Genomic DNA, 21,562 nt, shown 5'->3' on the forward strand with positions numbered 1-21,562 from the left:
AATGACAGCTTAACAGATAGCTAATATTGGGTAATGATAACTTTGGCTGCATCCCTGTCTGATGGATCAGATGGATCTGCTTTTTCCATCTGACAAAGCTTTGACGCTGGATGTGCTTCCTGGTGCAACCCTCCCAGTTATCTGGGCTTGGGACCAGCACTGGGAGAACACTAGCTTGTGTCTTTCCGAGCTAGCTAATAGCTATTGGGTAATTGCTAATAGCTGAGCAGCTAACATTACTGTGTGTGCTAGCCAGGCAGCTTTACTGCCACCTTGAGACAAAGTGTTGTGAAGCTCAGCTGCTTCAGGTGATGGTGAGGTGGTTTGCAGCTGGAGCACCACAAACACTGTTGATACTGATGGTGTCACAACTGATCATAATTGTGAGTAACTGAAAGTCAATATTTTGTTCTCATAACCCTGACTTCCAAACAAAACTTTGCTGTAATTGCTGGGGCGATCGTGGCTCAAGAGTTGGGAGTTCGCCTTAGTAATCGGAAGGTTGCCGGTTCGAGCCCCAGCTTGGACAGTCTCGGTCGTTGTGTCCTTGGGCAAGACACTTCACCCGCTACTGGTGGTGGTCAGAGGGCCCGGTGGCGCCAGTGTTGGCATCCTCGCCTCTGTCAGTGCGCCCCAGGGTGGCTGTGGCTACAATGTAGCTGACATCACCAGTGTGTGAATGGGTGGATGACTGGTTGTGTAAAGCGCTTTGAGGTCCTTAGGGACTAGTAGAAGCGCTATACAAATACAGGCCATTTACCATGTAATTTAATAAAAATGTGTCTAATTTTTAATTCTGCAAATATCTAATTGAAGAAAACATCTGATTTGATGAATCTCCTGCATTTAAAGTGGTTGGCATGTCCCACTATTGAACTTCTGCAGTAAATAGTGTTAGCCTGGAGCACATCTGTTCAAAGGGCTAATCCACAAAAGGCTGGTCTCTGTGCGCCCACTGGGCAACCCCTTCAGCTGGCACAAACAAGCTGTACAACAATAGTGTTGCTGAAGCTAGCGTTGGCCAAAGAGAGCTAGGCTAAGCTGCTCTGCTAAGCAAGCTGGTTTCCAAAGCTTCACTCTGGGTTTCCCCATTATCTACCCTGCAGTGTCTCTTTCTTCACTGCATCACTGTTTTACTCACATTTATGTTTAATTTCTCTGTTCATTGCACCACATGCCTGATCAGGTCACTTTGCTTTGCTCTGTTGTTGTAGAAGTTCTGAACTCAGCATCCAGCACCTGATCTGGTCCAGAAGAAGCACACACAAAGGAGCATTTGACCAAAGATTTGTGTAGTCTGGTACATTGTTGTGTATGTGCAGCGTGTGTTCCAGCACTTAACATTACGAGGTTTCAGCAGCCTAATAATAAGCAATCTAATAAGCTCAACCACTGTATAGACTACGTATAAGACAAATGGAGGTTTGTATGAATATGTGTCCAAACAGACTGAGTCTTTGTAAAATTCAAAATCACCAGTCATTCAAACAGTAAAACAGTCATTCAGTGTCCTATGGTTTTTAATGACTTCATCAGTTTTAGCCCCCCTCTACTACCCCCTCTTCTACTACTACTCTTGGTGTGCTTGGATCAGTGTCCTGTTGCATTGCCTCACATCTGACTCTACAATGCTTTGTTGTACAGACGAGTTCATGATCAGATCCTGTGGTTGCATTCAAGCCCAAATCATCAGCGCCGTGCTTGATAGCTGGTTTGATGTGTTGGTGCTGTTTGTGGGGTTGCCACTTTGCAACACTAACCTGTGCTGCATGTTCTCTGTACTGAACAGAGGCGTTCCCCTGGCAACCCTTACAAAGAAGCCACAAACTGTAATATTGTATCGTATGGTGGCTGTAATGCTCGTTGATGATTAGTTAAGTCATTTGATTAGCAGCAGCTCGCTGCTCCTAAAGCTGTGGAACACAGCTGTGCTTTCTTCTTCTGCATTTTGACTTAGTGCAGCATGGCGTTATGATATTATAGCAGTAGTCCATTTGAGCTTATAGCTATCTGCTAGATGATTTTCTTTCATTATATGTAAAACCCGAGGATTTAAAGAGGGTGTACTTTTTGATTTTACCATAACTTTAGTCCAGCCTTCAAATCAAGAACGTCATTAGCTTCATTAGCTTTGACAGGGTGTCCAAAATTAAAAGTTACTTTACAACCCTGTTTCTCATCAGTGTGAAATAAATAAAGCTGTGTGACAGTGATTGTATTAAGTCATGTGAACAAAAGCTGGGTGATGTTAGCCTGTCCCATCCCAGCAGAGCGCCTCTTGTGCAGCTCGTCTTCGTTCAGAGTGGAAGCATTGCACTGACCGCTTCTGCAGTGCTGCTTTTCTAACACTGTGTATAACCTTTCTCCGTCACTGTGAAGGAATGCAAAAAATGTTTGCTCAGCCTCCCCTGGTGTTGCAACACGGGCAGGCAAGCGTGTTCTTATGGTGGACTTGATCGTGCTCACATGTGAAACACAGAGACTCAAACAGAGACGACTTAGTTCAGTCACAGAGAGGCTGTTACCTGATAAACGGTGTTGAAGCCAAATCACAGATGTTTTCTCTTTATTGCTCACATCCTGATACATCACAGTTGCTTTCTGAACACTATTTTCCTGTTGGATCAGCATACACACGTATGTTGTCTTCATGCTACAGGTGGAAGTGATCGTTCTCATGTCTCAAGCCCAGCTGAGGAATCTGACGACAGCGTCTTTGTTTTTGTCTCATTGTGTTTGATAAAAATGTTTTTGCACTGGCCCAGAGCAGAAAACTAACAGGGCTGAGCTGATAGGCTGGCCTCAGCGCTCAGGGCATTCACACACATATAGCAGCAGGATAGTGTTAGCTATTGGTAAGGTTTTTACTCTCGTCTCTGAGAAGTTGTTCATATATTTATTTTTCATGTGGCCACCAAGTAGATTATTTATTGTAACTCATTTTGTTGCCTCAACCTTCACCAGAAGCCTTGAATTTGAACGTGTGGCATTAAACAGAAAAGGGTCTCATGGTCTCTGTGAGCAGCGCTGCTGCTTCTGTGTCTCAGTAGAATAATAGTTAAAAGTTGTTTGGGGTCCACACAGTGATGCAAACCAACAACACGAAGCATTAGAGCTGAACTGACCCAACGTATGTCCAAAGAAACAAACATTACTGTTGGCTGACCTTCATATAATGATCGTTGTGCTTTCAATAACTGAATAATTATCTTTGTCCAGCACAGTTTTGATCTCACAGTCCTTTTTTATGATGGAGTAAAATAACATTGTCACATACGCTCTTCAGGCCGTGTCCAGAATCAGGGCTGGAAGTGTCATGCAGGATGTGCTGCAATAGGCACAGTCACTAAAAATAGAGGTGAGCTTTATATTTAGGGTAAAACGTGTTGCCTGCAGAGCAGGGTGGTGCTGCTGGAGTCAGAGCTTGCTCTGCCATCTTGTGGGCAGCCAGCTGTAACTGCAGCGTGGGTGCAGACGGTGAAAAGCCTGTCATGTGATGTGATCCTTTCTCAGTGAGAAACATTTGATGCTCAACGGCAAGAAGGAATAGGAAAAATGGTGTTTGTATGGCACGGAGCTTCATTTGAGGTGACAGGAGGCTGAAGAGGAGCAGCCACAGGGGACTGTGGAGGGAACAGAGGAGGAGAACGCGGGGCTGTTCGCTGAGAGCAGGAGTAGGAGGAGAAAGGCAACGTGAGGGAAGCAGCAGCAGGAGAGCACCATGAGATTCCCAGTATGAAGGAGCCGGAACATTCAGCTGGAGGGATGCTGCTCCTGCTGCTGTTCTACATTCGAGTCAAAGGTAAGGTGAGCGTGGAGCACGTCGGGTCATCTGAGGCGTGTGCAGAGAAAGGTCGCACGAGGGCTGAGCGAAGGTGCCAGCGATGATGATGTCATTAAAGGAAATGGCTTGTTTGGATGTTTCTGCGTTTTAATCCTGGAATTAGTGGAATTGTTGAACACTTCATTTGGTTTCAGCGCAAAGACACAAGAACGAGATCCATCTCATTATATCAGTTAGAGAGAATAACAGGAAGTATTTTTAATTGAACGCCTCCCCTGTGTTGTTTTGCTGCGAGTATGGGAGTCTTTCTGACAGCCTCGTTCCCAGTACAACCAGTGTCAAACCCACAGTGTTTCCCTATCCTCAGTTGGGACCAGGAGTAAGGCTGTGTCTGTATTTCAGCTTTTTGACTTGATGGCTTTAGTTAAGTTCCCGTACACGCTCTACACGCTGTGTTCCTGCTGAAAGTCATTTATTCAGATGTTACAGCTGAGATGCATCACTGAGCACGACAGACTGAGCATCCGACTTTAAAACAGACACTTTGAAGGTACCGCTGGAAACGATCTGTGTTGTTGACTACGATGAGCATTTATAAGTTCATACATGCTTAAATTAGTTTCATAGGCTGAAGTTCCCAATCACACCATGCTCACATATTCTTTTATGAAACAAGAACTTTTCACAGATTTCTAAGGCAGCATGTTGGCGAGTGTTTGCTTTAACAGCAGAGGGTGCAGCAAACAAACCTGAGGACACGCCCTGCATCTGTGACTATCTCAGGATAAGATTCAAAGGTGGCTCCTGAATAAAAACTGCTCATACATAAATAATACATAAACAGTTCATATTGTCACAGTTCATTTGATTCCGTAGAAAGTTAGTATAAAGTTGTGCATAATAATCCCATAATAATAATGATAATAATAATGAAGATTTTATGGGACTTTGTTGTGTAGTTTTGTCTCCTTCTCTTCCAGCACAGTAAGTCTGTTGTGTTATCACAGACGGTCTAACGGTGTCAAAAACACCTCGGGGCTGTTTTATTGATCTGCTTCAGCTTCTTTGGGAGCCAATAATAGCCTCGCTTTATGTAACAGCCTTAAAAACTGGCAGCAGAGAGTAACTTGGCCCAATCGGTCTGCATTTCCTGAGAACGTGCTCGCTGTGTCGCTGATGAACGCTGCTGCTAATTCCTTTAAGAGTCAGTGAAAACAATCAGTTTGACTCTTAAAGCTCGCTGTTTCCTTTTTTCTGCGTGAGTCTGAGGGGAGGGGTGGGTGTTGTTGGTAACGTATATGCTGCTACTTTCCTGTTAGTGAGAGGAACAATGTCTGGAAGTGAGTCAAACCCTTGTAAATGTCCTGTTCTGGAGAGATTTGGTAGTACCACCCTGCTCTCCTGCTCCACAGCTCGCTGCGTAAGTCACAGTATATCTCCGATAGGCTGTCTGCTCGTCTTCATCCCTCCAGTGGACAAGATGGCGGGACTGTGTGCTTTGGCCTTTGCATCTGGAGGTATGGTATCGTTTGATTCGCCTGCTCTGCTTTGCTCATTCACTTTGGGCCATTCTTACTATCACCTTGGCAGAAATGTGGGACAATGCAACACTTGTTCTCCTCAGGGGTATGCTGTACTAGGTCAGCTCTTTGAAGCTTTGCCAGTCAGTGCAAGTGAAGTGTAGCAGAGTTTACAGCACATTTGGGCTGTGAGAGGTCCTGTGATGGTTCTTTAATGGGAGGCATGGAGCTCTAACCACAGTCGACTGTTTGTGTTTCACAGCTGCTCATCTGAATTTTAACACCTAAAAGAACATGGATGAGACCGGGGAATCCCATTGGTCTATGTACCATATCTTGTGGTTAACACCAATGTTTGAGTTAAAACTGCACAATATCACGATGCTGACAGGGGCATCATGCTAACTCTCAGGTTAACATTACCCTCGTTCTCCAGCACTATGCATCTACTAGTTCCTTCAACAATACTCTTACTTTACCAAGCACATGATCTTTTCACTGGCTGACTGAGATGTGCTCCTGCTGTGTCCGAGGCTAGGAGTCGAGTCAGGCTGTCATTTTAAATTCAACTCAGTTCTTGCCTCAAGCCACTTTATATTGTAAGGTAAAGACCCTGCAGTATTAGAAAGCAAATCATTAGCAAGCAGTTGTTGACAGTGGGAAGGAAAAACTACCGTGTAAGAGGAAGAAACCTGCGGCAGAAGCAGGCTCAGGACAGAGGGTCGGGGTAGAGACGGGACAAACTGTAGGAGAGACGGCCACACTTTAACCGATTTATAAACACAGAGGAGCAAAGAGGAAATGCTCAGTGTATCATGGGAAGCCCCTCAGCAGCCCAAGCATATTGCACCATAAGTAGGGGGTTGTTCAGGATCACCTGATCCAGCCCAACTATAAGCTTTATCACACAGCTTTCAGTCTAATCTGTCTCCTGAATCCACACCAGGACCTGGTTCCACAGGTGGCCTTCACATGCTTACACGCAGGTGTATTCTTTGAAGCATCTCTTTTGGGGCCAGTGCCTTTAAAGAAGCCGTTTACATATTCACAGCCATTGAATATTGATCGATTGTGATGTATTAGTTTGAGTGGTAGAGCCACTCTGTTAACACAGTAATCAAATACAGTGCACTGAGAATGAAAACACTGAAACTGAGAGTGTGTCCTAATGATCCTGGCCATGTCAGAGGGGACACGTGTCAGTGACACAGGCCCACACAGGATCTGAGTGGATAAAACATTCCCCCACAGTGCAGCTGTGGTGCACCGACACCAGAGCAGTGTTTGCAGCAGCCTGTAACCATCAGTCTTTCTACTGATTTATTATTAATGCTCTGATTATGAAGGTTCCCCCAGACAAGTCTGTATGGCACAAAGGAGGAAACTCGTGTGTTTGAAGCTCCTTCTGTCTCATGGTTTTATCAACACACTGAGCTAATTGCTGCAATTTACCACTTTGCACTTAATGATTTAATCATACTGTATTTAGCATTGTGTGGGCATGTGCTGTGTGTTAAATCACACATAGGTTTCCTCACACGTCTCCCCACATTAGCATGTGGTGTCTCATCCCCATCTCCCTCACCCACCAGTAAGAAGAAAATAGTGGGTAACTATGGAAACACACTGCAGTGGTTCTCTTTTTCTTTGGAGGGCTTAAGAAGATTTAAGGGAGTTCACAGACAAAACTGTAAAGAGCGAGGCCTGTTTGTGCTTCAGATCTCCACAGCCTGGCTTCACACAGACCCAAAGCGGCCACAGCTTCTTGTTGTTTGTGCATTAAACATAGCAGAGTCACTCTACAGCAGGGCTACTTTAGTGACACGAGGTCTCTGTGACTTCAGTTTTGCCTTTAATGCCCAGTAAGCTGGTCGTGCTTTGGTGCATTTCAGTCCTTGTTTCTATGGTTCTCATGTGCAAATAGAAACGAGCGCTTCATTTTTGGCTTGGACGAGGCTCGCACCACACTGTACGCTTTAAAGTGACGTGCAAGCAAGTTAGCTACACCAGCTGCTCATTAATCAGCCAGTCACATAGCTTTAAGCCTGTAAACATGGACGACCTGCAGAAATTCAAAGTAAACATTAGAATTCTGTGTGGCTGACCTCGACCATCCATGGTGACCACAGCGTGCCCATTTTATCTATGTGCACAGCATGCACGCACTGTGGAGGCCAGCTCCAAGGCAACAGCACAAGCATGCAGTATATGGAGGTGATGCACTGTCCCAGCTGCTGCTCTGCAGAGGTGTCAGCCCCTACGTCAGCTCAGCACTAAGAGTGGATAAGGATATCGATTCAGGAGTGGAGTGGCCTCCTGTGGAGGACTCACTGATCCACCTTGCTAACATCTACACCGAAAATCTGAGGAGTAACGGGGACTGAAGGAACAACTGGAGCAGCTGCACAGATCCCTCACACTGCCTGGCCTGTGGTAGAGGACCTGAGCCTGATGAACACACAAATACTGTTTTATATATTACACACAGTGATGCTGAACATGAGAATGCACAGACGTGTACACGACGCAGAGTAGAAATCAGATTCAGCACCACGGTGAGGTCTGCTTTCAGAATATTTATCGTCTGTGTGCACCTATACTGACAGGTTTTGACATCCTCATGACAACATGAGCATGGGTTACCATGGCAACAGAGGCAAAAGATGTGTGAGTGGAGGACGTTATTAGGCCACGCCCATCACTGGAGAAACTAACTAGACTGGAAAGCTAGTACAGATGGGGATTGGGGGGGGGGGGGTACACTGGGAGAGCAGCTAATGAATAATTAGTGAGAGGGGAGATGGTGATGCCACATGGCTGTGGTGAGGTGGTTGTGTTGGGTTGTTGGAGTAAACTGCAGGAGGCAACACACACAGGCTGTGCCTGAGGCTGTGTAACATGCTGCTGCTCAGCACTATGCTCTTTAATAACATCTCTATGAAGTCTTATGAAGATTGAGTTTAATGAAATGAAAAGTAGTATTGTTCTTTTCAGTGAGAAGGTATCTGACCTGACAGGGACAGATCAGCGTTGTGTGTGTAAGATGTCATCATGCTTATTTCTGCTTTTGTTTTAATGAACTGGTCACAGGTAATATTCACTGGTGTAATGCTAACTGTCAGCATACATTTTGATGATTTAATGACACTCATGGTGAACTCAGCCATAGTAAAAATGACTACAGCGTGTTGAATGGTGTAGCAGTCCGCGGAAACGGTGTCGTCTTCTGACTAAAGGCTTAAATCCCGATGATGTCACCAGTTTGGAAGTCAGTGTGAGGACTGGATGGTGACTTTTTTACAGTTTTGGCTCTGGGTGACTCTGCTATTATTCCCTTGTTGGATGATGGTGCAGCCTGGATGGGTCTTTGGAGAACAGGTGATTTATTCTCTTGGCCGGAGCTGTGAGCCTGTGTTTGGCAGCTTCTAGAGCCACACTCATGGACACCTGGTACTAGGAGTGATCTGTGAGGCAGCATATGCAAGTATCTGCACGAGGACTTTGTGCTCTTTGTTGGGGTCTTACCTGAGTCTCACCACAATCTTCATCTTCAGCTCAGCAGGTCCATCTGTCATTGGTGACTGTGCATTAACCAGTTCACTTCTGCTCTGTTCTCCCAGGGCTGGCTCCATACTGTTGTTCCCACTGTGCTGTAGCTGTCTTCTATTATTACTGTTATTGCAGTGAGCTACTCGGTGCTTCTCACCCATAGCTGCTATATGCATATAACCCCTCTCACTGCGGTGCCTGGTATAGTAGCAGTCTGTGGTGGCCAATAATACGGTTTCATGTCTGGGGGTTGGAGTCCTCTTTCATACAGTATCAACAGTGTTGGTTTGAGTGAGTGTATCAGAGAGGATTCGGGTTGTAGGAGACAGCACTGATAAACAGGGTTTTTATAACTGGTTGTAACGTTTCTTTTTTATCCTTTCATAGTTTAGAGGATTTAGTATTGTTGATGTTATAAGAAAACTGCCCACACGACTCAGCTTCATGCATTATGTTGGAAATGTTAGCAGGTCGGTTTGATTACAAATGTGAGGACTTGTTGTTGTTGTTGTTCTCCAGTTTGGATACCAGAAGAGTTTCTCTGTATTAAGCCATCAACACCTTTGTGTGCAGCAGGTGAGGCAACATCTGACAAAGCAGCATTGTGTGAGGATGGAAGCACACATGACAGCAATGTGATGAAATAATCCTGCAGAGAATAAACACAAACAGAAGTCTTTATAGTGCTTCTTCATTCCATTCAATGAGCCTGATAATATTAATGACAGTGTGTCTGATAGGATTGTTTCAGACGGTCACACTATTGATGAGCCCAGGAAAGCCTTTGTAATAATGTTAAATATTGTTTCCAACAGCAGCAGCTCTCACACATCTAAATGAAGCAGCAGTTTATTTTTAGCTGACTGCACGGTCCTGTTATAAATAGCTTCACCGTCACAGTGTCGTCTGAATAAAAGGAATTATAAGGTACTGATGAGTTTATTCATCGGGTAAAACAAGCAGTGATGGAGGTGCTGAGGGAGAAACATGAAGGGAGGAGATTGAAGAGTGGTGAGGGAGGGAGTGGAGTAGGCAGAGCAGTGTGAGCTTTTACTGCTGTAGAGAAACCCGACGCTGATCTTCCCCCCTCGCTCAAACTCTGATGTTGTACATGAAACCTGGACCTTTACCTCACTTTTTACCTGATTGTATCACTTTTTTCTTTTATCTTAGCTCCCCCTCCATCCCTCTCTCAATTAGTCCCTCATCATGCTACAGCTCTACAACCGTTTCCTCTCTCTCCTAGAATCGATCTACCGACGGGGGGCCAGAAGATGGAGGAAGCTCTACCGAGTGAACGGACATCTCTTCCAGGCCAAACGCTTTAACAGGGTGAGTGTCCTCAGGTCTTACTAATGCTCACTGGCAGCTGAGGAGAACGCTGGGTAACGCCTGCACTCTGATTCGCTCAGGGTCATTCGAGCCACTGGAGATATATAATGTTAACCGTTGCTGTAGCCGTGCGTATGAACATCTGCCCTGTGCCAGTCTGGACTTGCAACATATGAAGCAAGTAAGAGGCGACAGATGTGTGTGTGTGTAGTTGCAGCTGGTAGAGCATCCGTTAGCAGCTTTGCCTTGTCTGAAAAAAGTATATTATATTGTTTTAGTCACCAAATACTGACACTGGTGTTTGTGCTGCTGTATTTTTGGCCTCATGTGTCCAAAGAGCGTCCAGACGGGTCAGGCTGTGTTCAGGTGTGTTTAACCCTGAGCGTTACAGGGTGTGACGTACACACCTGAATGACAGCACCTAGCTGAAGCAGACACAGTAAGGACCGCTAACTACTGAAGTTAGTGGTGTTAGTGCAAGCTGCTGCTGAGCGACGTGTCAGGAGGGTGAATACAGGCTCTGACCTGGACTGTCTATTGCTGTGAAAATAAAAGGTTTAGTTGGGGAAACTGTTACTTTGTGGTAATTATTTATAAATATCATGATTTAGTGTGTTACACTGGTATGTTTGTGTCATAAACATCCTGCATTTAAATGATGACAGGTAACCCAGTCACCTCACAGCTAAGCTGTTTGAACACTGGTGCATAATTCACGGTGTCCTCGTTGTGGCTGGTTCCCTCATCTCAGCTCAGACCTGGAAACAAGTGGGTGTCTCTGTGTGGGATAGTTTTCCATTTGATGTTGCCTCAGCGAACATGATGATGAATGAGGCCAGCACTGTGGTCTAGAGGATGATATTTGGTGTTCCTGTGTCAGGACAATATGCCCATGATCATGGAAATGTAAACGCCCTCCAATCGGTGCACACAGTTTCACAGACAGAGCTGTGTGCTTGTTTTCCTGGTTTGTAATCCAGCTTGGAGTGAGATGGTCTTAATGTGCGGACCAGAAAGTGGATAAGCTGAGTGCAGGCAGCGTGCTGGCTCAGCACTATGGCTCTCGGGGTTAATATTACTGATGCACTCTGCCTTATTCAATGAAGAAATAAACTGTATGCAGGTATACACTATAGTGACATACAACAACTATCGTCACAGTGAGAGAGCTGCTGTTCGCTTCATGCTGCTGTCGTGTACAGTTTCACTGCTGCCTATACAAATAAGACCAGTTTTCATCTTAAAATACCAAATATGTAGGAGAAAGTGTAATCCTTGCCTTGATTATGTTGATTATGTTCCCATTCAGGACCTTTAATATTTGCACTGAGGTCCTAAGAATGACATAAAGGTGGAGGACTTGCTACACAGTGTACAGAAGCTTTAACAGGACCAGTTGCCCAGAGTCTCCGGGACTAATGCATCTTTACCCTAATAGGAACTGCTGAGGAGGAGGGGAGATGCACCCAGCCCTTACTGCCTATGTGCAGACGCCTGCACACCTCTGATGACCCACTCACTGAGCAGCTCTGATAGTTAGGTATAATATAGAACAAGAACAACCCATCTTTTTCAAAAGTGAATATCCACGATTTAGATTTTATATTTAGACAGGATATTTATTGAATTAATTTGGCGGTGCTTTCATGAAGGTGTGAAAGCACCTCATGAAAGCACCTCATGAAAGCACGGGGTGGCTGTAGCTCAGGTAGTAGAGCGGGTTCGATCCCAGTCTGCTCCAGTCTGCATGCCAAATATCCTTGGGCAAGATACTATACCGAGTGTGTCTGAGTATCGGAGTGTGAACGTGTATGAATGTTAGTTAGGTAGCACTGAAAACCCAGACAAGTGCTTGTGTGAATGGATGTGATTGGGTGAATGAACAAGTTGTATAAAGTGCTTTGAGTGCTCAGAGTAGAAAAGCGCTGTGTAAGACCCGGTCCCTTTACCATTTACCAAAAAATGGGCCCAAGTGTAAATTTGTGAGGCAAACTTGGCAGAACCTTTATATCCAAAACAAAGTTCAACATCCAAGGGAAACACTGGGAATTCCAGGAATACACTGAGGAAACCCCGTAGGTAACAGACTAGGAACAACAGATGAGGAACACAGCGTGCTGACACAGGGAAGGAGAAACAGTACGACGGGATCTAAACCCTGGGACCCAGACTCACCACAGAGACAGAACAAACAAACTCAAAACAAAACAAACTCTAAGAACTGTAAATGAATTTGACACTGCACAACTACCACTGGTTTAGGAGAGGATGAGCAGAGACAGGTCTCCTGCCTGGCTGCATAGAATGAAAAGCAGATGTGGAACACTCCCCTAAACCCCTCACATCTACCACCATGGCAGAGTGACGTGGGAGGAAATATTCCATCCACGGTCGTTTCCTGTCATAATCCTGCTGAACTTTCTCCAAGATAGCCCAGTGTTCACCACAGCTGAACACTCAGCTGCTAACAGCCTGACAGCGGTCTTTTCTCCACAGGGGGCGTCATCTGCCTGCATTTCTAGCTTTATCTTATACTCAAGTGCTTCTGGCATTACTGTGGCAGTGGTGTATAAAAGCTCACTGGTTTCCATGGTGGTGATAGTGGGGATATGGTGCAGAGGTCTTCCAGAGACCATCCAGGACAGAATTCCAGGATGTAAGATAAAAGCTGGTAGGATGCAGACTGAGAGGCACAATCAGGTGGGTGGGATAGTGTACAGGTGGTTTCATCAGATTCCTGGCACAAATCTCTCGATCCATTCCCCCATCACTGGACCAGAGGTGGTTCCACCTTAAGTAGGCGAGCAGCAGCCGTGCTCCCATTCTTCACTACAGCCAGTGTCACAATGACCAGTTAACCTGACATGTGTTTCTTTCACTGTGAGAGGAAGCTGGTGTACCCCCAGAGAACCCACACAGCTGTGAAGATGGGAGCATACAGAACCCACACTACACCAAGTCACGTTTACTTCTTCACAGCTTTAATCTAAAATGCTTTCAGTGACTCCACAGCTCTTACAGGTAATACCCATCCTGCCACGGTGACACGATTAAACCTTTATTAGAAGCCAAACATTACGCTGCACACATGTATTCACCAGCTGCCCACTGCTTGTCACCACTCAAGTCTTTTCCACATGTGGTAAATCAGTTTGATTGGACAGCATATTGAAAGCATCAGCCTGAGCTGTTCTGTGAGCTCAGCTTGTCATGGCTTCCAAAGGCTGAACACACGAGGCAGTGAGACACACAGCTTCACATTCCTAGTTTTACTGAACCTTCATGGGCTTTGTGGTGCATATTAATCAGGCATTTAACTAATTTAGCATACAAAGACTGTGCAGCTGTGGCATGTAAGGAGTGTTGTGTATAGATATTTAGATTTATAGATTGGGGCACATTAGGAAATGTACATCAAGTCAGGAGATGTTCCTGCTGTTTCCTTCATGAATTCATAACAGCAGGCGCCTGAATTGTTAAACAGCTGGCTCTCAGACTGGGACTTGTGTGACTGTTGCTATGCCAGCTCCCAGGATTCTGGTTGGTTACTGTGTTGTCCTCAGCATATAAATAAGAGCTGAGGAGAAGTAGGCCAAATTTCTCCTCCTTTCTCTCACTCTCTCTCTTTACATCTGCGTCCCTCCCTCTCCGTCTGATGTTTTCAGAGGCAAAGCTGCTCTCTGGCTCTCTCCCCTCTGACATCGTGGGCTGTCTTTAGCTCCTGTTTCCCATGTGATGAGGACGGCGTTGGAGGATGACTGACAGCGTCCTCTCATGGAACAAAATCCACACAAGCAAACACAAAACATGCTAGCTCAAACGTGAGAGGAGCATGTTTGTGACTGCTGGTTACAGATGTGTAAACCGAATCAGATGAAGTATATTATATTGTATCTTTAGCTTTCTAGCCTGGTCTTTTTCCCACAGTGACATCAGTTACACTGGGCGTAATGAGGAGTGGGACAGAGGGTTGTTCATGGTTGACCTTTGTATCCTCAGTGAACAGCATCCATATACAGGACCTGCAGGTGTTGGGCACTGGGCTTAAAACAAAGCCATTTTCAGGCAGACACAGGTTTGCCACATGTATTCACTCATCTGCCTTCGCATGCATATGAACTTGAGTCACACCCCATTGTTAATCCATAGGATTTCATATATGATGGTGGCCCAACCTTGGCAGCTATAACAGTTTCATCTCATCTGGGAATGTTGAAGCTTTTGGAGTGTTTATGGGATTTTTGAGTGTTCTTCCAGAATCTGTGCGGTCAGACACAGCACACACGAGTGTGTTACACCCCGGCCTAGGCAACCGGCGTGCAACGTATGAAAATAAAAATAAGAAAAAAAACACACGAGAAACAAACTAAAGCTCTCCACCAAAATCCCAAAACGAAGGTGTCTCAAACGAAAATATTAACAAACCCATTCACAGCTATTTACAACAGACTATTTATTTACATCAAAACACCAAACTATTTACAACACGGGGGAGATCGCGACCATGACCAACTGACACACAGGGCTTAAATACATAGAAGGAGCAATCAGGGAATGGACCACAGGAGGGAAACACAGCTGGGGCAAATTAGACCTGACGAGACAAGGAAACGTAAACTGAACACACTAAGATAACACAGACTTTCAAAGTAAAACAGGAAACTACATGACAGTCACGCAAAAAACAAAACACTGACAACACCGAAACGTAACATTTCCCCCCACCCAAAAATCAAACATGTAACCCCAAGTGAAATGTTTGATCAAAAGCGGATGAAGGCTGGTGGAGGCTGGAGCGGTCCCACGGACCCTCCAGCAGACGACGAAGGCTGGAGCGGTCCCCCGGACCCTCCAGCGAGAGCGGATGAAGGCTGGAGCGGTCCCTCGGACCCTCCAGCGAAGGCGTGAGGCTGGAGCGGTCCCTCGGACCTCCAGCGAGACAGACGAAAGCTGGAGCGGTCCCACGGACCCTCCAGCGAAGACAAACGAAGGCTGGAGCGGTGCCACGGACCCTCCAGCGAAGGCAGACGAAGGCTGGAGCGGTGCCTCGACCCTCCAGCGAAGGCGGACGAGCTGATGAAGGCTGGAGCGGTCCCACTGACCCTCCAGCAGACGACGAAGGCTGGAACGGTCCCTCGGACCCTCCAGCAGACGAAGGCTGGGGCGGTCCTCGGACCCCCCCAGCGAAGGCAATCCTGGACGAGCCCCCATATGTTACACCCCGGCCTAGGCAACCGGCGTGCAACGTATGAAAATAAAAATAAGAAAAAAAACACACGAGAAAAAACTAAAGCTCTCCACCAAAATCCCAAAACGAAGGTGTCTCAAACGAAAATATTAACAAACCCATTCACAGCTATTTACAACAGACTATTTATTTACATCAAAACACCAAACTATTTACAACACGGGGGAGATCGCGACCATGACCAACTGACACACAGGGCTTAAATACATAGAAGGAGCAATCAGGGAATGGACCACAGGAGGGAAACACAGCTGGGGCAAATTAGACCTGACGAGACAAGGAAACGTAAACTGAACACACTAAGATAACACAGACTTTCAAAGTAAAACAGGAAATACATGACAGTCACGCAAAAAACAAAACACTGACAACACCGAAACGTAACAAGTGTCTCGCAGTCGCTGCTCTGATTCATCCCAAAGGTGGATGAGATCTTGGGTTGAGGTCAGGACTCTGTGCAGGTAAGTCAGCTCAGTCATGTCTTTATGGAGCTGCTTTGTGCACTGGTGTGCAGTCTTAGAGGGCATCCCCAAACTGTTCCCACGAAGTTGGAAACATGAAGTCGTCCCAGATGTCTTGGTATGCTGAAGCATTTCTTTAAAGGAAACTGCTGACACACAACTCCACACGAAAATACCTCCTACACCAAACCTAAAACCTGGCACATGTAGTCAGATCAGCCATGAAGCTGTTCTTCAGCTAACATGAAGGTCACGACCTCTGCATCCTCGGACCCCACTCTGTGGTTTTACGTGCCATATCACTGTCACTGAGTTGCTGTCATTCCCAATCACTTCCTCTTTGTTATAATACCTCTAACAGTTTTGGAGTGTTTAGTAGTGAGGAAACTTTCTGACTGGACTGTTTGCACACGTGACATCCTGTAACTGTACCATGCTGGAGTTCAGTACAGTAGTAAGGATGGTGGTTTCTGGGGCACATTATATTCTGTAAATGTTGCTTTGCTGTTGTAACGGCCTGATTCTGTGCAGGTGTTATCAGTTATTTTGCTCTGATGAGTTTTCTTAAAAGCAAAGCAGACAGCACATCATTTCTCAGCAATATTAGGCCCGTCAGTGTGCGGGCACTCACACGATCTGTACCACTGCTTGCTGGGATCAATCGATAAAGCGCCTTCTGCTCCTTAATCTGAAGCTGCAGGCAGCTGCAGGACTTTGGACCTCCATGTGACAAGCACAGCTCTGAGAGATGCTTCTCCCCTGTGCTGGTTTCTATCCCAGCTTATTCTGACTGGTTTATTACATGTTCTTAAAAGCTGGTGACCTCTCTGAGTCTTGGAAACACCACATGCTGCCACGTAGATGACAAGAATACACACGACTCATCATAAACATTGTTGATCATCACATTAACAGTGGCAGAGGCCAAGGTGTGGTTTGCAGAGTCAGTATGTTGGAGAAGAGTGGTGTGCACTAATACACCACTTACTGTCCTCTAATGTCCTGGAGCCTGACACTGCAGGGTTCCCCGTACAGCCACATGTATGTGCTCTGCAGCAGCGCAGAGCAGTGAGATCCAGCTAAGTCAGGGACAGCGTTTGGGGTGAGCCGTTCTGATGCACCAGAGAAACTAGAGCAACTTTAGTCAGTTTTACAGTGTTTCACTGTTCTGTCTCAAGGAGACTGCGTGTATTATCATGTACAGACGTGTACGTACACTCATCATGGCCATGTAATATTTAATCATTTAACCAGTGTAAATATGGGTCAGTTTTTTTGGTATTTTTATGCTGATATACAGTCAGCGTACAGGTGCATCTGTACCTGTGATTATTCTCATGTTGGTGTTTGTATCATCCAAAAAAATCCTAAAAAGAACCCGAAGCTTAGATTTACATCGCTGTCAGGCTGGGTGTGGGTGAAAGTTTGCGCTTTAACTCTGTTTAGTGTTCGAGGAAAAGGACTTGAAGTCTTTGCTGAAGCATTTCCATGGTAATAGAGTACTGACTGGGACTTTGTTCTTTACAATGATGTCAGTACAGCCGAGCACACACTCTGCATCTCAAGTGTTCACTTCCCAGGGAGACGGTTTGGTGACAGCCTGCCCAGAGACACCGAGCAGCTTTGGTACAACTACACAGAAAGGACTCCACACCAAGTCATGTAACAGAGTAAACTTACAATAAGCCTTGGCCTGGCCGAGGACACGAGGAGGAAGGACGAGTCTGAGTTAGAGACATGTACATAAAGGGTGAGGCTGAGGTTAGAAATCTATCGTATTAATAACATTACAAATCCATATTTTCAGCATGAAGTAGTGTCTGTGGTTGATTTGACTGAATGTCACACTGTATACACGCTGTTTTATTTTAAACACGTTCTGGAAATGTAATGTGCAGATATAACAGCTGAAGACAGCCGTGGCTTCTTTCTACAATAGAAATCAAATATTCTCCCATATCTGTAGCAGAAGTTCCCATAAACGTGGACCTTGTAGGTTGCTTTGCTTTCACTCTTCTGTCCAGTTCAAACCAGCTCGATGGGGTTTAAGTCTGGAGACTGTGCTGGACACTCCGTGTTTTCAAGCTCACCACCTTGTTCTTTGTTCCTGAGGTAGTTCTGGCACAGCTTGGATCTATGTTTTGGGTCTTTATGTTGCTGTAGGATGAAGCCCTGACCAACTAAGCTCATACCAGAGGGTCCTGCATGGTGCTGCACAATGCTGTGGTACGTGTTTTGGTTCAGGGAGCCTCTCACTCTGTACAAGTCACCGACCCTGGATCCAGCAAACAGCCCCAGACCATCACACTTCCTCCTCCTTGTTTGACGGTTGATACCACACACTGTGGAACCATCCTTTACCTACTCGACCACAAAGATCCTGTGTGATGAACACAAGATTTCAAATGTTGATCCATCAGTCCATAATACCTTCTTCCAGTCTTCAGTAGTCCAATGGTGGTGTTTCAGGCCCAGCCAAGCCTCTTTGTCTTATTCTGACGTCTGGCTTTCTTGCTGCAACTCGTCCTGTCAAACCTGCAGCTCAAAGTCTTCTCTTCACAGCTGAAACTGAGACTTTCTTACGACGACCACTATTAAGCTGCTTGAAGCTGTTGTCCTGTGAGCCACCTATCACACAGCTGTTAACTCTCAGAAACTTGTCCTCTGATTGAGTCGTGTCTTTGGGTCTGCAGACCTCTTCCTGTCAGTTTGTTTCTGAGCCTTTGGATGCTGAAGGAAACTGGACTCACTGACACCTTGACTTTCTTTGCAGTTTCTCTGTAGGCAGACCGACATTTATAAGTGTTATGATGGTCTGTCTCTCTTCCATTGTCAATCACCTTTTTCTCACACACTCACACACGCAGCATTTGAAACATTAGTGTTAGATACATGTTGTCACACTTCCATGTTTCAGATTATCAAACAAATATTAACATTAGACAAACAGGAATAAACACAAACTGCAGTTTTTACACCTCAGCCATAAAAAGGTGTGATGTCATCGCCCTCCTGGGTTGGCGGTGATGACATCTCTAAGGCTACGTTCACACTGCAGGAAAAAGCGCATCAAATTCGACTTTTTTTTGACCCTATGCGACCCATATCCGATCATGGTATGACAGTGTGAACGGCACACATCCGATATTTTCAAATCCAATCTGGGTCACTTTCGTATGTGGTACTGAATCCGATACATATCTGATGTTTCAGAAAGCGACTGCTGTTTGAACGGTCATGTCGCATTAAAACCGTCTTTTACGTCACCGACTCAAGACAGACGGCAATTATCAGCGCTGGAGAAGATATCGTGAACGCTTCCTGGCCATCCGGTGAAACTGTTGGGAAGACAACGTTGGAGAAACGTGAACATTTAATTTGTACTGCATAATCTGCAGATTCTGACAGAAATCTGCAACTATCCTTTGAAGCACTGCTCCTCTCTAAAACAGCAATAAGGATGATTATTAGGCCATATGTAAATAACAAAATAACTTTATAACTTAAAGCAAAATTGGGAAACGTAAAGTCCGAAACAAGTGGGCCATCAGTCAAACAATACTGTTGGTGTGGGTATAAACAGAGCACGTTCTGTGTGACATCTTTTGCCCATGCGGGCCGCTTTGAGGGTTCACACTAGAGCGCGTTTGCTGTCACATTTTATTTGTAGTGTGAAGGAGCAGACAGCACAGTCTCCGTCTTGTTGTTTATGAAGACAGAGTTCTGTTGTTGAAAATGTCTTTTGATTTTCTCTGTTATAAATGAACGATGTGTATTTATTCTGTCGTGATAATAATTGTATTAAAATAAATACTGATTACAAACGTGGATGTTTGCAGCTGTGTTTGTGCTATTCAGCCATAAAGGCTAACTATGAAAATCAGACTCCTCGTTTAAACGATGAAGAGTCTCATTGTCCGTCCTGTAGTGGCAAAGTTTGACTTTGACATATATGTTCTGCTAAAAAGGGTGCATGTTTTTGTCTTACAGAAAGCCTACTGTGCCCACTGTAGTGACAGGATATGGGGGCTGGGCAGTCAGGGCTACAAGTGTATCACCTGCAAACTGCTGGTCCATAAGCGCTGTCACAGACTCATCCCTCAGACCTGCCAAAGGCTTATGGTGAGTATGTGATTATGCCCATTAAATAGCACAGAGGCTCCTGTTGTCTGCATGGATCATTGTGAAAGCTTTTTCCCTCCCTGGACAAAGAACCGTTCAAAGAAACCATCAAAAGCCCAAAATTACCATGACACTCATATCAGTGAGGGGTGTGTGTAAACTGTGGACATGCAAAGAATAATCTTTAACCTTAGGTGCACTCAGTGATTGACCCTTCTTTGGTCGTAGGTGGATAGAGAGCAGCTGTTACACTGGCCCTGTTGTTTAATCTCTTTCATTTGTTAGCAGTAGGCTAATAATGTAGAGCAAAAGTTAGCTAGTCAGTGTTAGTGATGGGACTAATTATGTTCTCAAGCTGTTGTCAAACATTAAGGTGGAGGCCATGGCAGGGACTGTTGAACAGCTACTGCATCAAAGTCCCTCCCAACCAATCAGATTGCACTATTTGGGAACATTCAATCTCCTTTTCCATCAGAGTGAACACAGTGTCAGACCAACGCTGGAAACAGTGTAACAAGTAGTTGTTTTAAGTATCAGGTTAATATGTTAGAGCTCTCAAACTCTATATGTTAAACTGAAGTTTGACTCTCTCAGGGTTAATTCATTACCCGGAGTCATTCTGAGTCAGTCAGCTCTCAGTGTAAATAAAGTGAGTGAAACTGAAACCTCTTGCTTTGGGCTCAGCATACTGTGCTAATCTTGCTTCACAGTAGCACCTTTCAGGCCTCAGCATCAAGTGGAACCACACAGGAGCAACAACAAAACACAGCAGAACAGTTTGTCACAAATGTCTTTAAAATGTACTTGTGTTTGGTGTGTGTGCTGCTTTACATGAGATTCAAAGATCAAGTAGTGATGTCTTACCTTATAAGTGAAGCAGTTTATAAAAAGGAATTAAAATGGTTTTGAAACAGCTGAGAAACAACAAGCTAGTCTTTCAAACAAGTCTTTCTTCAAAGACCAGCAATATAGTGATATCCTAACTGATACAAAACAAGGACGGCGTGACCACAGACCAGTGTGCTCCACGTAGTCAATCCATTAGAGCGCTATGCAAGCTTCAGGCCAAACAGAAAGATCCAAAATTTTGACCCCAATCACCCAAATCCTGAGCAGAAAATCAATGCAGTCAATGGAGTATGTGCTCTGCGACTGTGCTGCTATCTTCACTGCCTTTTTTCCTGGATAAGATTAAATCCCTTTTCTGGAGAAACCCCCACACTTCATTAGAGCAGCAACATTTCTGCCCATGAGCTGAAATACAGACCTCGCCCTGAGCGTAAACATGAGCCATCATCCACTCGTCCAGGACTGCACAGCCATGACGGGATATCTGATAGGGCATGTTGCAAAGAAATGTAGGTGAACATCTGAAATCGTTTCTTCAGGATCCAGTCATGCCATCACAGAAGCCCCCTTCAGATGCCCAGAGTGCCGAGGTGGACCTTCCACTGGATGACACAGAGGACACAGATGGGAGTAAGATGCATTTCTTTTATATGCCACTGATTTACCTAAGAAAGCTATAAAAAGAAGCTAATCGTTG

At 45.2% G+C, this 21,562-nt stretch overlaps 1 protein-coding gene across 4 annotated transcripts in view; it reads left to right on the forward strand.

Moving 5' to 3' along the window:
* The window catches only part of prkcz (protein kinase C, zeta), a 97,615-nt gene that overhangs the window by 37,640 nt on the left and 38,413 nt on the right, over window positions 1-21,562 (forward strand). For 2 of the 4 annotated variants that reach the window (XM_005918389.3, XM_042219239.1), the window contains 3 exons: window positions 10,100-10,185; window positions 19,885-20,016; window positions 21,405-21,495. In XM_005918389.3, coding sequence (XP_005918451.1) covers window positions 10,100-10,185; window positions 19,885-20,016; window positions 21,405-21,495 — 309 coding nt within the window. Of the gene's footprint in view, window positions 1-735; window positions 3,803-3,822; window positions 5,302-10,099; window positions 10,186-19,884; window positions 20,017-21,404; window positions 21,496-21,562 lie in introns of those variants that run through there. The other 2 variants (XM_005918392.2, XM_005918391.3) reach the window with 2 other exon arrangements.

The sequence above is a fragment of the Haplochromis burtoni genome, unplaced genomic scaffold (genome assembly GCF_018398535.1).
Source record: "Haplochromis burtoni strain Fernald_Lab_line unplaced genomic scaffold, NCSU_Asbu1 Contig_30, whole genome shotgun sequence".
Classification (NCBI taxonomy): Eukaryota; Metazoa; Chordata; class Actinopteri; order Cichliformes; family Cichlidae; genus Haplochromis; species Haplochromis burtoni.